The 16942-nt window shown below is 37.5% G+C and overlaps 1 protein-coding gene across 1 annotated transcript; it reads left to right on the forward strand.

Moving 5' to 3' along the window:
- The first annotated feature begins 246 nt into the window (after positions 1-246).
- LOC113098751 (heat shock protein 30-like) lies at positions 247-1088 on the forward strand. The gene has a single exon (XM_026263786.1). It carries the CDS (start codon positions 325-327, stop codon positions 958-960), a length of 636 nt encoding a protein of 211 aa, XP_026119571.1. The 5' UTR covers positions 247-324; the 3' UTR covers positions 961-1088.
- The last annotated feature ends 15854 nt before the right edge of the window (positions 1089-16942 follow it).

Genomic DNA, 16942 nt, shown 5'->3' on the forward strand with positions numbered 1-16942 from the left:
ACTCTCTGTGCATGTCTAAGCTTGCAGTGGGCAATCCCAAACTGGACACCAGGGCCAACTACCGCTGCAGGACAGTAAAAGTGACACCGACCCATAAATCAAATTACAACTATAAACTTATTATAGCTATATGAACGTTTCGTTTACTTGTAGGCTCAAATTCTTATTCATGACCTCACGGGTATAAAAAGACCAGCGGTGGGAGGTTCTAGACGCCTGTTGGAGAAATATATAAACTGGCGGGATCCGAAGCAAGTAGATCACTCTTCTGAGAGCACAGACAAGCGCTCAAGACAACACCGCCCAGACAAACAGACGAGAGCAATGTCTTCTGTCGAGAGCCTCTTCATGGATGACCCTTTCTTTGCAAACTCCCACTTTCTGTGGCCCAGGCGCAGTGTGGCTCTCTCCAGCTTCAGAGAGGATTTCCTCCAGCGTAGAGCTCAGATAATGCAGAACCTGAGGAATGAGATCCGAGACAGCTTGCTGAATGAACTCACTGACGACTTCTTCCAGTGTCTAGATGGTCAGAGGTCCTTATCCAGGCTCTTCAGCACCAACACAGAGCAGAACAAACGGCCAGACGTGTCTCTTACTCTGGACACTCAAGGCTACTCTCCAGAGGACGTTACCGTGACAGTATCTGGAAGACGTCTGGAGGTGATGGCCGGCAAGCGGGCGCAGGCAGAGGCTTCTTCATCATCTACCAGCACCGCTCACGTCGCAGAAGCCCAGCCACATGGATTTGTTAAAGCTGTGCAGCTTCCTGACCACCTGGATCCAACCTCCTTGACCTGCTCACTTGGAGAAGATGGGCTTCTGCATATTGAGTCACCAGAATCCAAAGATGAGTCCTCAGAGGAGCAGATCATTCCCATCCGCTTTAGAACATCGCTTGATTTCCCCATCAACAAGGACAGCACGAGCAAAAAGGAGGACGGGGCTAAGGAAACAAACTAAAGACTGACTGATGGCCTGTTATGCATTGTACAATTGTTTTTCATGAATCCAGTGGATGTGCTTCCTGTGACAGTAAATTATTTGTTCTAAAATGGTTTTAATAAAGATATTAATTGGTATATGACTTCATGCACAACTTCTGTCTTCTTGACATGTGAAAGATTAAGGTTTAAAATGGGCTTTACAAATAATATTCTCAGTCTGGAGTGCTTCTTTACCAATTTTGAGTTTCCTGATAGTATTTTGAGTGATATTTTTGATGGTTGATTGATTCAGAAATGCTGTTAGAACAGGTCTTAACCTTGTGACTCATGCTTAGTGAATGTGGTGATGGTTTGTGGTCTAATGTAGATCAGTTCAGTAAATATGAGACTAAAATAAGAAAAATAAAACATAAAGCACCTTCCATAAAGGTATGCAATCCAGATCCATGAGGACAAGCATGCTCTAAAAGCATTTAATCTAACGAAATTAAAGCAGAAAAGTAGAAAATAGGTTTCAAGAGAAGTACAATTTACCTTCCAATACAAATGATGGCGCTAAAGACACGTAATTGAGACTCATTCATCCCATTGTGCCAACTGATATAATTGTGTCATAAACCTACCTGTTTAATTTTCTTATCTACTTTGTGGTTTCTTTCCTAGCTGAAGTAAGGGAACGCCTGTTGAATGTTGTCTGGGTCAGTACTTCTCTTATATTGTGGTTCAAAAGAGAAATATACCGAACGCCTTCTTCTGAAAGTTACAGTTTTCCAAATAGAAAATAATGAAATCAGTAGTCCTGTTATAACTAAGCGCGTCCTCTCATCTGTTGCCGACAAATGGCAGAAAAGTTGAACCTCGACGCAGCTTCGCGCTGCTCAAGTGAGACTCACTGAAAAGAAGCGAGACGCGGCGCAACACCGAAAGAAACGGTCTAGCACCTTTTATTTAGAAAACCACTGCAATAACTAAATAAGAGCAATAACGCGTTTTGTGTTCACACGTATCTAATTAAAAAAGCAAAGGAAAAGCAGCACAGTGGAAATACAAAAACGCCGGACTGTGTGAACGAATGCAGAGCAATCTGGGTGGAGGACGTCCGCATGTATTATAATATTGCTTTAAAACGAACAAGCCTTCCTTTGAGTAAAAATGTTTCAGTCTTAGAAACGCTATATTTGAAAGACATGGCTAAGGGACGTTTTTTGTGGTGGCTGGTGGTCAAAAAGTATCTTGTTTTCACACCGTTTTTGCAAGTGTGCTTAAAGGGTTAGTTCACCCAGATTGCAAATTTATGTAATTAATAACTTACCCTCATGTTGTTTCAAACCCGTGTTCATCTTCAGTTCTCTCTTCACAGCAGTTCAGTCAGTGTACTGTTTGAGTGCATGCATTACTCCGGGATATTGGTTTGTTTTAACTCAGAGCGAGTGTCAGCCACATTAAAAAAGTGAACATCTTAAGTCATTTGTGGATTAATGTGTATTAGAGATGCGAATCGTTTAAAACGATTCAGTTCGATTTGGTGAACTGAATGATTTGTTCGCGAACCGGATATCCAGACTGCTTTGATTTGAACTCTCTCTCACACAGACATGGAAGAGAAGACAATGCTGAATAAAGTCGTCGTTTTTGCTATTTTTGGACCAAAATTTATTTTCGATGGTTATTTTCGTCTAACCGACCCTCTGATGTCACATGGACTACTTTGATGATGTTTTTCTTACCTTTCTGGACATGGACAGTAGACCGTACACACAGCTTCAATGGAGGGACTGAGAGCTCTCAGACTAAATCTAAAATATCTTAAACTGTGTCCCGAAGATAAACGGAGGTTTTACATGTTTGAAACAACATGAGTGTAAGTTATTAATTACATAAATTTGCTATCTGGGTGAACTAACCCTTTAAGGTCATCCATTCAACCGTACCAGTGTTCGTTTGGAGGAGGACCGAAACCAACCCAGCTGGGTCTCGGTATGGTTTTTTAGGTGCGCACCCGAGTGAGATTGCTGTATTGTATTCACACCTGCCCAAAAAATCCACATCAAAGGAGGAAACAAACTTGAGTTCGATTCAATCGAGGTGTGAATACACCCTCATCATTTGACCACCAGCCATAGTAACCTAATCATAACTTGACATTACCATTTGCTATTTATTTCTTCTCATTATACCTGACACAGGAATCTTTACTTTGAAACAAAGAATGGAGGGCATCCGAGATCTATTGACCATCCCTAAATCCTGTCAAGACGGCGGAGAGCAAAAGTTCAAGAGATGAAAGGCTTCTGGATAAAACAGTCAGCTAGCTATAAAAGGTATTCTTGAAATGGACAGCAGGGGAATTTGACACCAGGCCAAATCCTGCCATTACATTCAATTCCTAGGAGGAGCTAAATAAGAGCCAGTAAAGGTTTCTCTGACATTTTCAGCCTAAATGAGACCATTTGTTGTGGCTTCAGCGCAGGTACAAAACACAGCGGTTAATATTTGATGTGTGCAACCTCAGGCAGCAAGATGGAGGAAGCGCACAAGAGAAACCACAAATGTCTCCTGACTAATTTAAATGTCAGCGGCATAGAGATTTTTGATATGGTTCCCATTAACGAGAAATAATGTCTCGGGCTGAGAGAGAAAGAGAGTTACAAAATAAAAGCAATTGCTCCAGTCCTCTCTCAGCACCTGCCATTACCTGACACTGATCACTGCTTTTACCAGAATTTTGGCAAGAGGGTAAAATAACACAAAATTGTCTTTGAGCGGGCAAAAGTGATATCGAGATGAAATTGGAACTGGATTTCCCATCTCCACTCACAACTAGTTTAGTGTGTAATGCACTAAAACACATAGAAACTAATTGTGTCGTGGTAGATTGTCATGCTTAATAAGTTTGCTAAATCAACATATAAAATATTAAATATTCCTATACTATTCCTATACTTTTATGTAGTTTTTATGTATTAGACTTAAATATTTTCATGTGTTTGTTCAAAAATAAAATCTAAATGATTGAATATTAAATATTTATTATAATAAAAATAAAGTAAATACATATACATAAAGTCGATTTATTTAGAAAATATTTTTGTACATGATCTTAAACATTTTTCACCAAATAACTAGTTTATGATGTTCCCACCTTATTATGTCAACAGTGTCACAGATATCATTGGGGAGGGGGGGTCTACCTCCACTGCACACTTAAATAAAACTTTTTAATGAGTGCTTTCAGCTGGGGAACATCTCTGTCCAATCCTCTTCACAAACTTTAATGGCCTTGTTTGGCCTCCAGCACAATAGATGACTCAAACAGTGACAAGCAATCCTTGTGGGCAATCACTTGGATAAGGAGACCCACACCAGCAGGTAAATATTGATCCTTTTTCCACCCAGCACTAATGATAGTCCAGTGTCTTGCGGAGCAGCTCAATGCCTCTGGGAGAGGAGACCTGTTCCCTAGGCAGCCGGTGTCATCTGCACCAATGCACCGATAGAGCTGCTCCCCTGTGCCTTGGCATCAATCTTTTTCAAAACATGCTTTCTTTCCCCCTCTCAGTCATTTTTCTTATTGATGGTCTGTAGGTTTGACATTTCGTCCCGGACTGTTTAACCTCTGTGAGCATTGGTACACCAGCTGTTGAAATGAAACCGGGTTCCTGTGATCCATGGCTAACGCTTTGAAGGGAAAGAGGAGTTGCTAGGTAAAGAAAGGGTGCGTGTGATTTGAGTCTTTTGTTTTCTTGAAAACAGGTTTAAGGACCACATGTGAACAAGCAGCCAGTTATAATGGAGCATGTGACAACATATTAGCATGCAAGAGTTATAAAATAAGAGTTATTTTTGATAATATTGTTGTGGCTTAATACAAAGTAGTTTTATTTCTGAAAGTATCTTTTGTGGTCTGCAGTAAATATATATATATATAAAAAAAATAATATAAAAAAAAGAAAATACAGGTTTTGTAATGACATGAGGATAGTTTTTTTTTTTTTTTTGGAACTATCCTATTAAATTGGTATGATGTGCACAATTTGAGGTAGTTTGTGATTTGCTAAACTGTCTCCAGTGGCAGTGAACAATTTGTGTGATGCAGTCAGTTAGGTTATACTACAGGCCAGACTGGAGGCTATGGCACTGAGGGTGTTCAGCCACAGACTTGGTTCTGGCACAGGTTAATGTGCTCCATCATACTGTCATCTTTAGGATGCGTCCTTGTTCTTTTAGAATTACAGTCTTTTTTGGTTTCCCTGGTAGACTGAACCTCACACTAAATGGATTTGTCAAGCAGTTTTGGCTGGCAGTGATAATAGAAACAGATTAGTAGTAGGTAGATTTCTGTGTGCTAATTCTCAACAGATTGGAATCTGATGGAACTAATGGAAAAGATCCTGGATCTTAATAATCTTCTTATAGACCTTAAAGGTCTTAAATAGACCTGCTTGATATAAAGTAATGTGTTGCAGTGTCTTGTTATGGCAAATTAAGAGTTTATCCTCCTAAATTTGCAATATGTGACCCTGTCTACAAAAACCCAGCTAAAGTCTTATTTTTGTGATTTACTGTTTGCTACATAAAATCATACTTCATAATATAAAGAACATTCTGTGAAAAAAAATAATCTTGATATCTTTAATATCGACTGAGTACAGCCATGTCAAAGATTGAAATCGTAGTGAAATCAAACTTTGATGCTTGTTATCTCATAATAAAACTCAGAGACTTGACTAGATTTTGAGCCTGGATTTCACAGAGAGGGTCACATACTGCATGTCTAGTAATTTAATAGTCACCATGAAATCAAATAGACATTAAAAAGAAAAACCCTCCTGTGCCTCATTAATTTCCTCTCCATCTCGCAGCGACACCAATGACGTGTGCACTGGTGTGAGGGCGGGACAATAACTTCTGCCCTACAGCAGCCTGTCAATCATCAGATTGCAGCAATCAGCAAAGGACAGTGATCCAATTGCAGATGAACCAAGCCACTTCACTTGGATGTATGTCGCAATAAAGGAGAAAAGACAAGATCACAATCTCAGTTTCAGGCCAACCTTGTTACAGTAGCTGGTTAAAAAATATATATAAAAAATAATCAAAAATAAAAACAAAGAAACGTAGTGTTTAGTTTGACCGATTTTAGCTTGAGCAATATAAAACAAGTCTATGAAAACATCAATATTGAAATTAGCATATTTTCACGAAATGCATGTTAAAGCAAGTAACTATCTCAGCTGGTTTGAGCTACATTTGGTTGGGAGACCAAATAAGACCAGCAAATGGCTTAGGTTAGTTTGAATTATTTACTTATTTTTTTTCTTCTTTCAGCAGAGTAATGTTCAGTACATTTGACAGATAGCTTATTTTATCAGGGAGCAACAGAAAGACATAATCCTAAAAAACTCATTAAAGGATCAATGGTCATAGCCTCATTGTGATATTTATGACTCTAAACACTCCCACTAGCTCAGACAACTAAGAGTGTGAAGCTAAGAAAATGTGCTTTGTTCCTTTGATTTATCGTTGACTTCAAAAAATAATGGGGGCATCAGTAGCAGGTTAGTAAATTGGTCAGGTCCCCCCTGGAGTGTTTCACATTTTGGAAGGAGGAAAACATAATTGGGGCAATCAGCTGTGGTGAAGAGTCATGTAGGTTTGAATGAGATCATTTTGCAGTTTCTCCTTTATGAGGGTCCGTGACAGTCTGAAGCAATAGGTGTCACGGGGCGACAGTGTAAAATGTGGTCCTTCGAAAGGTCTCAGCGGCGACAGATATGAACTAGTAATAAAGATGTATTCCCCTTGGCAGTGGGTGCACTGATTTGATTTGTCCAGCGGTTCAGTGAAGCGTCTGCCCAGGTCTTGACTCTATACCTGCCCCTCACGGCACATCTGTGATGATTATGATATCTCAACACAAAGACACCCACTGATCTGAGCACTCGCATTACCCTGCTTCTGATGAAGAGCAAACATTTGCTCTGATATTACATGATAGATGCCACTTAATACACCACCTGAATTATATTAACTTTATAGTTTAGGAATCAGATGTCCAAGAAATTATATAAACAGAAGGAAGTGGATTTTTTTTTTTAAGTTTGATTCACTTCTCCAATGTCTTGAGCATGTTTTTTTTTTAATACTTTTTTTTAATTATTATTACATTATGACTCAGTCAAACTCTATGACTATCATGAGTAATGGTCTTTAAGTGTTTCATTTTAGCAGCTTTAACTAACAGTGAATTATTTTTATTAGCATGCCACAATGGTAGGGCATTTTTATACTATATGGGGTAAGCTGTCAAAATGGCATTTGCTCATCAGAAATGTTTACACATTTTTTTTTTTTGTTTGTTTGCTTGTTTTTTTATTATTATTTAAAATATATTTTATTCCTGTGTTGCAAAGCTTAATTCTGAACACCATTACTCTTATCATTTTTCTATCACATGATCTTTCAGAGATGATTCTGATATGCAGATTACTCAAGAAACATTTCTTATTATTGTCAGGGTTAAACTGCTTAATATTTTGTGCAGACTGTGATACTTTTTTCCCCAGGATTCTTAGATTAATAAAAAGTTCAAAGTATAAAAAAAAAATATAAATTAAATATAAGCTTTGTAATAATTTAACAGTTTTTAATAAATAACAGAATAAATATAATTTTTATTGTGTCCTTGCTGAATAAAAGTATTCATTTATTTAAAAAATGCCCCCAAATGTTTGTGTGTGTGTGTGTATATATATATATATATATATATATATATATATATATATAATTTTTTTTTTTTTTTTAATCTGATGATCAACTATCCCTGGTCTTCTGTATTTCCAGTGAGCTTTTATAATAAAATCTCTTTTAAAAAAAGACCAATTTGGGGAAAACAAGAAAGAAAGAAAAGAAATGGCATTGATCTCCTCACTGGAGAGGGAGAAAGACCATTACAGTCCTACTTCATCAAGCCTCGAAAAGGGTCATTTTATTGCTTAAAGATCATTTTTTAAATGAAGATACTTCCTCTGATTGCTAATGCGTCCCAAATATAGCTTCATCCTCTTTCTAGGCAACACTAAACCCAGTGAAAGACTAAATTAATTCGCAGAAAACATGTTGAAGACACATAAAACGACTTTCAGAGAAAAATAAAATAACTCCATCCCTTGAGGACCGAGACGCAAAGGAACCAAACTTTAAACTTTAATCTGGATGAGGGCTCTTGAGAACTACAACACCAGCTCCAAACAACACACAGTCACAGTTTTGTCTCTTTGCCTCACATTTCTGTCAGCGTCTCTTCTAATGGGATAAAAACATTGAGAGGACAGAAGAAATGACCTCAACAATAACGTTAGGTCACGTGGAGTTTGAGGCAGGCGGTGGATGATCTGTGACTAGATAACTACGGCTGACATGCAACATCACACTTTCACTGCGTATATGTCAAAAGCATGCAGTTCTTTAAGTGGCAAGCTGTTACGTCTGTTCTTTGCGGCTGAAGAAAATATTTTCCACTAAGAACATCTGTGTCTCTTTTAAAGCATTGTGTAGTAGATCAAAATAATACCACTGGACTGAATAATGATTTTCTTAGGTGGCTTACACAAGGTAATGTGTTTCGTATAACTTAAGGCCTGGCCTTGTCATCTTGCCAAGATAAATAGCTGTAATTAAAACGTTGCTGCAGGCCTGTTTATGCCAGAGGCAGGAGAGTTTGGGCTCAATAAAAGTTAAATGTAAGTTGTTGTTGCAGGTGTCATCATTTACTCCCTCCTTCGGGGAATACTGGCACAATTGTATCAATATATCAAAAAAGAGCAAAAACTACCATTGATATTAGACTAGAGCGGTATTATTTTATTATTACACAGCCTCGTAAGAATATACTGAAGAGAATTGTAAATTAAAGAAGGATTGCATGTTTGTGTAAATGACACCTACCATAACGTGTATCAACATTGTGTTTACAAGGCTTCTAACACCATTGAACAGCTTGAGTAAACTATGTGCAATCATTCTCTAAAGATGCCAAAGGCCGTTTACATTATTACGTTGACCCCCTCATGACGTGTACTGAATAAGAAGAGATAAATATATACTCTCATACTCAGCTGGCTTTAGTATTTTGGAGTCCATTATTGAAGACAATATGAGACTTATGATATATGATATTTCAGTGTGAAAAGATGGATCTTCAAATCAAAGAGTCACTGTTGGAAAGGGTTTAAATCTGCCAAAAAGAAGAACGGCTCGGGACTAACAAGGGACTCATGAACAACTATCACTAAACACAAAAACAGTCGTGACTCATCCAGGAAATGACACACAGTATTGTAAGTTTTTGAAAGGGGTCTTTTTTTTTTTTGTTATTATTTTGCCTTACGGAGAATATATAAACATCCGTTATGTGAAATAGCTTATTCAGGTCAGTATTAAATAAACAAAAACATGCAATTTTCATTATGCCTCTTATTTTGTTAAAATTATTAAAATTTTGCATATTCTGCAAGGGGCATTTAAAATTATGAGCACTGTATATATATATTAGATTTCTTTTATTATTCAATTTTTATACTGTGATTTTAATTAGAGGCCAGTTTTGTATTCAGACAATTGAGACTAATTACTAATTAGACAATATCACTAATTAGACTAAAGACTATTGTTATAAAACACACAGACAAAAGTCCTAAACCAATTTTCAAAAATGTAAATATTAAAAATGACCACCACCATACATTAAAATGGCCTTAATTTAGCTAATCTCCCACAAACCATCATTACATGACTAATTCTTGGACAACATCTTACCTCGGTCTGCATCTACTGTTCTTAGGAGTCATAATCTGCTTATCTGAAATGTTGGCCAAGGTCAATAGTTGGTGATTTATTGGCAGACCAGGTAGGAATCCTTTCAAAATATGGAAACTGTCTAACTCCCTCTCGCCTGAACAACGAACAAAGCCATAAAGACTGACAGTCTCATATCAAGAGAGTTTAATGTTTGGTCTGGCAGTGGCAAATGCCTCAATTCTGTATTTCTGTAATGGTAACAAAGCCCATTACAAACACGTCTCAGAGCTCTCATCTGGTCTTTTGTCATTGATAAACACTATTTGGACTGAAACCGAGTTCTGCGCTTTGATCTGTCAAGTCAAGACTTGGATACTGAGTCTGCCTTCTACAGATGCTGTGATGCTCTGAATGCAGTCACGCTACGAAGACACATCATAAACAGAAAGTGACTCATGTTACTTATTGTGCTTATTAGATTTATTTTTTAGTACAAAATTGAGCACTTACATTTGTGTAAAAATGAGTGTCTAAATGTTCTTAAGTCTGTTTTTCTTTTTCTGTTGGGTATAGCACCAAGCCTCCGTACAGTACCTTGGCGGTAGACTCAAGCCATATGTTTTCTTCCATGGTCAGACACAGCAGCTGTGTGGTAGGCCTGCAAGCTCATCATCCATCAAACCTAGCCGTGGTTTGAGTCTTCTCTTGTGTTTTACCAGTTTATTGTGACAGGAAGATGATTTCAATGCAATCTCCATAGACTCTACACAAAGACTTGTTGATTTCAAACAGTAATAATATTTTATGATTATTATCTCTCATTATTGTTTTACAATTCAAAATCAGGCCTTTTTTTGTTGTTGTTGGCGTATGCCTTTATCCTATTCATGTGACACAGGAATGCTTCTCTTCCCTCTGGGCATTATCCAAACTACAAAGTAAAGAATTAGCAAAAAACATTATGTTATATTTCTTGATGTACTTGTGCTCAACAGATGTTTCTTAATTATGCATGAAATTAAGACGATTTCATTTGTGCTTTCAGCCAGCTTACATTCAAAGTTAATCTTGAATTAGATATTTTTTTATTACATTTGTATTTTCAGAACACATGGCTTCACAGACATTTCCATATGCTTATCTTCTCCTCCTCATCAGAGATAGCAGATTGGAAAAAATAAAGCACAACAGATATTTATTTTATTCCCATATGGGGAAAAGATCAGTGTCAGTCTTCTGTGTTAACCTTTTCACCTCGCATGTATCGACTGCACTCTGAGTCAGATTTCCCCGTCATGATTTGCTGCTGCTATGATGGAAAGAAGAGATGCAGAAAAGATGATTACATTATAAAAGCATTTGGATTAAAGTTATTTAATGGGTTTAGCTTTTCTGCCCTTTTTTCTCATCCTCTCATTATATTCCCAATAATTCCTGCTTCTGTAGTGACCTTAACCATAATGCCATTTAAGCTACAATCTAACAGATGATGCTTTGCTGAGTTTGCTTTTAAGTGGTTGTCTCTTGTATGTGCTTTCTAGTGAGAGCTCCTTAAGCATCATTAGTTTCATATGCCATCAAAGGCCTCTGCTTAGAGCTCCACATGCCATCATTTTAGATAGTGTAGTTTTAGATAGTATTTTATTTTTACGTTTATTTACAGATCCATTTTTCGTATTTTGTGTTATGTCTCCCAGGGAGTTCAAAAACGTATTTGAAGTCAGGTTACTAAACCAATGATTTTAATGAGGGGCTTTTTGAAATGTACTTATTTAGGAATGAAATTAAACAAATTTTTTAGACAATGATCTAATTGACCAGAAGTGACAGTACAAGCATTTATAATGTTGCATGTTCTTTTGAATTGTCTATTCATCAAATAATCCTGAAAAAAGTATTGCAGATTCCACGAAAAATAGCCGCAGACTTAGTGAGGCATCTTTCAAAAACATTTTTTTTTAAATCATACTGACACCAAACTTTGACCATATATACCCTGTATAAGTTTATTTCTTCTGTTGAACACAAAAGAAGATATTTTGGGGGAAAAGGTTGATATCAAGGCCCCCATTGACTTCCACAGTATTTTTTCCATACTACAGAAGTCAACGAGGACCATCAACTGTTTGGTTATCCATATTCTACAAAATTAAATTCATACAGGTTTGGAATAACTTGAGGGTGAGTAAATGACAGCAGAATTTTTTATATTTTTGGGTGAACTATCCATTTAAGGACAATTATTAGATTTCATTTATACAGAATTTTTTTTTTTTTTTTTTCATCTTTTGACAATACAATTGCATTTTGTTTCAAATATTTGCTGCTTAAAAGTTCTAGCGGAATCAATAAGGAAGGAAAATCAATAACCAAAAGCAGAATCAAAAGCAGAACTCTTTCTCGATGCCTATCCTCATTCATCATGTCATATTAACAGCTTCCACTAAGATTGACCACAGAGTGACTTATTTTATACAATATGCATTGTTTTATAATTGGAAGTAACTTTTTTTTTTTTCAAATGGCTTTAAAGTATTGTTTTTTTAAATAGTTGGTTCAGTATTTTATTTCATATCTGTGGCTTAATTGTCCAGATACTTTTATGGTTCTCTATATATCTCCTGTGTGTCACAAAGCTATAATTAGACATTCTGGAACTCACTGACACACATACAATCTCCGCAGTGTCTAGTTGGCCAGTGAGTGAAGTGCTGAACCTGAGTTCATGGTTCAGAGCACCGTTTGCAGGACGCTTCTTGGAGGCTGGGGGATGCTTATGAACTCATGAGTGTGCCATTGAACAGGCCACAGGTGTTAAGGTTGCATGAGGCCTTCGGGGCTTCAGTTGGAGCTGTCAGTTTCGATCAGCTTCTCCAATCGAGATGTAATGCTACACCCGCTGCACCAGAGGGCTGAAATAAAAACCTCAGTTACCTCAGTCGTGGTCACCTCAACAGAGAGTTCAGAAGCCATCGGTGTCCTTACATCCTTCAGTTCACTGAGCTGCATTTACTTATGTTGAGTCCTATGACTCGTTGGTCAGTGTTGCCAGCATTTTCAATTGGCCGCAAGAGCAGCAATTCCAATACAATAGCATTGAGGTACAATTTCCAACCTAACCCAATAAAGCAAGCCTGAGGAAAACTGTGCCACAAATCAAAACACATCATATGGACATTTCCTGCTTTGTATCTTCATATTATCATATAGTTTGAGTCACTTGGGCTGCAGGTGAATGATGATGCATCGCTGTTTATAGAGGGTCAGTCAGTGTTATTGAGGTCTTACTTCCTCTTCATAACATGTTCTGCCATCGGCGCTTGGTTTGACTGTTCACTCTTCCTGCCCTTGCTTAGATTTCACCAGAGGTCTGCTGCCAGATAATTGTTCTCATAGAAACACACTTTGCAGTAAAGCACAAGCTTTGAGCGACAAAAGCTCATTGTCGTTCCCCAGGGGTGTTTCTAGACTTTCATGAGTACCGGGAATCAGCACAGCCGCCCTCCCCCATTAAAAAAAGGACACCCATATTTTGATACAGTTTTTTTTTAATACTGTTATCTACTATAGCTATGATACTGTTTTGTGTATAAATGGAAGTTAAGTTACCTTTGTCTCGAGCACATAGTCATTTACAAGCTGCTTGTGCAATAAAGAGCTGTTTCGTCATTGATAAATGATAGAAGACATTTGTAAATTTAATTTCCTACTATGTTCTTTTAAGTAAATATCCGTCCTCATCTATCACTCTTTTAAATAGTTTCTGTCTTATGAAGTACCACGTTACCATCTCAGTGTGAGAAACCAGTGAAAACAGGCCAACAGTCTGAATGATTCAGTCTGAATTACGTTTTACAAACCTGTTTGACCGATTGGATCAAAAGAGTGATTCATATGCAAACAGCTGATAAAAAAAAAAAAAACGACTCTCGGTTTGGCATATACGTCAATCCCATTGACACATTAGGATTTATCTGAAATGTTTTACTAATGATGATGTCACTTCTCCCTCCACTTCCTGCCACATGACGTATTTTATCAGAAGATTTCTCGCAAAGAATGAGAATAGGAGACTTCACAGATTCAAAACTGGCTCCTATTGTGACTGATATGAGTCAAAGAGCTGAACGAGGACTAGAACAGAAAGCGATGCAGGAAAAGCAAACACTTGCACTTCCTGTAAAACTGACACAGGTTCACATGCTATTCGAAGACACCAGAGGCCTTGGTATTTGCATTCTTGTCTTAACCTCTTTTTGTACCGCCATTTCGACAGATTAGATTAGAATGGATTCTTCTTTTCTTCAAACCAGATGTTTCTGCCGTTTTTGTTCACCTGAGATCTTTGCAGGAAAGCCACAGTTGCCAAACAGAAGGCTGTGTGACTGACAGTGTGCGTCTGCAGGGTGTGTTATGACGCAGAGCCTGCTAACCCCCTACACTAGTTCTCCTACTCCCTCAACCGCAGGTGTGACGGCTCCACAAAAAGAGCTTTTCCAAGTTCTCTCCTTTTCCCCTTCGAAGAGGCTCAACTGCTGCATATCAATCTTGTATTGTTTTGTTAACATAAAATGCTCCTTTTTCACTGTGTTCAGCTGCTTGATTTCCAAAGATTCCGTATCATTTGAATATATTTATAATGAGACAATAGTGCTGAGTTTATATCAGCTCATGTTAATCAGAATCAGTTTTAAACAATATCTGTTGAGAAATATGAGAATATAATTACTCTTCATATATTTTTTCGTAGCGATGCTTTCATAGTGATGCAATAGGAATGTACACCAAAGAACCTTTTAGTGAAACGTTTTTGGTAGAATTAGTTTTTAAAAGAAAAAAAAAAAACCTTTATTAAGAAACTTTTGTGCAATTAAAAGGTTTCATGGATGTTAAAGATTATTCATGGTATAATTGATACTATAAAGAACCTTTATTTTAAGAGTATATGGATGTTAAGGGGTTTTATGAAAATGCCAATAAGAACCTGTCTGACGTTTCTTATACCTGCAGTTTATGTGTTTGAATCCTAGCGACAATTCCTCAATAAATCAAAAGGACATTTGGGATTTGTGTAGAAGGCAAGTAGGGCACTTTGTCATAGTTTAGCCGCGCTAATAAAAGGCTAGTCGATTATGTGACACGAACCTGAGAGGCGGACAGTGAAATAAACAGTCAGTACTCCAACAGTCACAGACTGAGTCACCGTTGCTCTTTCTCTAACACTTTTGACAGTTTAACATACAATGATATTTGGATGTGGCATTCAGTCCGAGCACTGATCGCTTTTGGTACATAAACTGATGAGCCTCTTTGTCAGGGAGGGAAGTCACACTTTTTCATGTCGTAATGATCTGTGTTAATGCCCAGGAAGTTGTATAAGCCACAGTTTGACGCTAAAGCAAGATGATGCAGACAAGTAATACATGGAATGTCATGGCGCCAAGTTTAGTTGTATTTGGCAAATGAGCGTGCTGATTTATTAAACAATATATGGTCATATGTGGCATCTTTGAGTCATGTGTTGTCGTCTAAACATGCTAATCCATAGTGAGGTATATTACTAATGCTGTTATATTTCTTCTTATTTAATGCTGTTATGATATTTCCAGTCTCATACAATGGAAACTACATCATACATCAAGTGCAGAGTGATTTTTCGTTCAGACGGATGAGCCGTGGGTTTATCTTTCTGCCTTTTAGCTTTAACCTTATATTACCATGTCAAAGGAATTTATGACGTGCGTGTGTGTGTGTATCTTTCCAAACAGGCTTTTCCAAGAATTTTCCAAAATGTTATTCAGTTCTTTTCAAAGCCACTCACCATAAAATATGGAGCTCTTAACTGTAAGAAATGCAAATGCAAATGTGTAACCTAATGTACAGTGTTTGGTGTGAGTCAATGACGTTGACATGAACAAAATAAATGAACTGAGATGTTACCAAATGAAGCACAGTTTTTAATGTAGAAGAGCTGCCAAAAAAACTTTTCTACATGTGTCATCAACCCCAACCATGGAATAACAAGAACATTTTTTAATTAGTTGGCATTAATTAATGCAACTTGTGATTTTTCTTTCATGCATCTTTTGTAGTCACTTATAAAAATCGTATTTAATCACTTACTGACTATAATGAATCTGTGATCCAGCTTTTAAACGCAGTATGTATGTTCTGTATAACTAATTGAGTGCCAGATGGGATGTGTGACATCCTGGCATCGCAACATGCGATTGCTATTAAATACACTTTCTGCCTGCATGCTTCAGTCAGATTGTTTAATATTGCAGCTTTGGCAGTATCTTTTGATTAACAACTGCAAGGTTTAAATGTTGAAGGATGACATTTTTCTCCTCACGAGGCAAGAAATAGGTTAGCGATTCGATTGTCACTTCCACTTGCAAATGTAATAATGTCACTTACATTCATTAAAATGTATGTGACATTTTTAAATGTTAGACTGTTAAGATAGTAATTCTGAATTTTTAAAGGTAATGTGGGGACGTATGACCACACTTGCTAATTACATCTCTGAAAACTTTATAGTTATTTATTGTATTTTGTATATAGGAGTAGACTAAATGCATGCATTTATTAGTTTTATTTGACTTTTGATACATTTTAATTATAGATCAAACATAGTGAGCATAGGAAACAATGGGGAAGATGTTCTGGAAATGTCATAAACTAGACCGTTCACATGAGCACCACAGCTCAAGACATCGAAATGCTTGCTTTTTGACTAATTGTGCACATTTGATCATAAAATACTCTTACTGAGGATCTCTCTGCAACAAATCCACCCGAAACAGAAACCAACACACATGTGTATCTAAACAAGAACTTGTCTTCATGACAACTTTTGCAATTCAGTGTAGACTCAGGCTTTTGTGTGGGTGGCTCGTCCTGAGTCAGTGTGAGATTTGGGGGGGTCTCGGAGTTGGTGGATCAGTTCGAGTGACTAGATCGCACCTCGAGGGAGTTGAAAAAGCCTCCAAACCATGATCGATGTGGAGCTTATGAATAGCATCACCTAGCTGAGGAAGAGCAGTTAGCATGAGCAAGCCCCATTGACGTCTCCTGCGCTGTGATTGGACGAGTCGGGTGCATAAGGGGGGGGCCTCCCCGTGAGGGCAGCCCACGTCAGCCGCCCCGAGACTAAATCCAGTACCATGACGTTGCGCACATGAGCCAACAACAAC

Source organism: Carassius auratus, unplaced genomic scaffold (assembly GCF_003368295.1).
Source record: "Carassius auratus strain Wakin unplaced genomic scaffold, ASM336829v1 scaf_tig00216636, whole genome shotgun sequence".
Lineage (NCBI taxonomy): Eukaryota > Metazoa > Chordata > Actinopteri > Cypriniformes > Cyprinidae > Carassius > Carassius auratus.

Coding starts and splice junctions, on each gene's coding strand:
- LOC113098751 (XM_026263786.1), top strand. CDS start 325: ATGTCTTCTGTCGAGAGCCTCTTCATGGATGACCCTTTCTTTGCAAAC.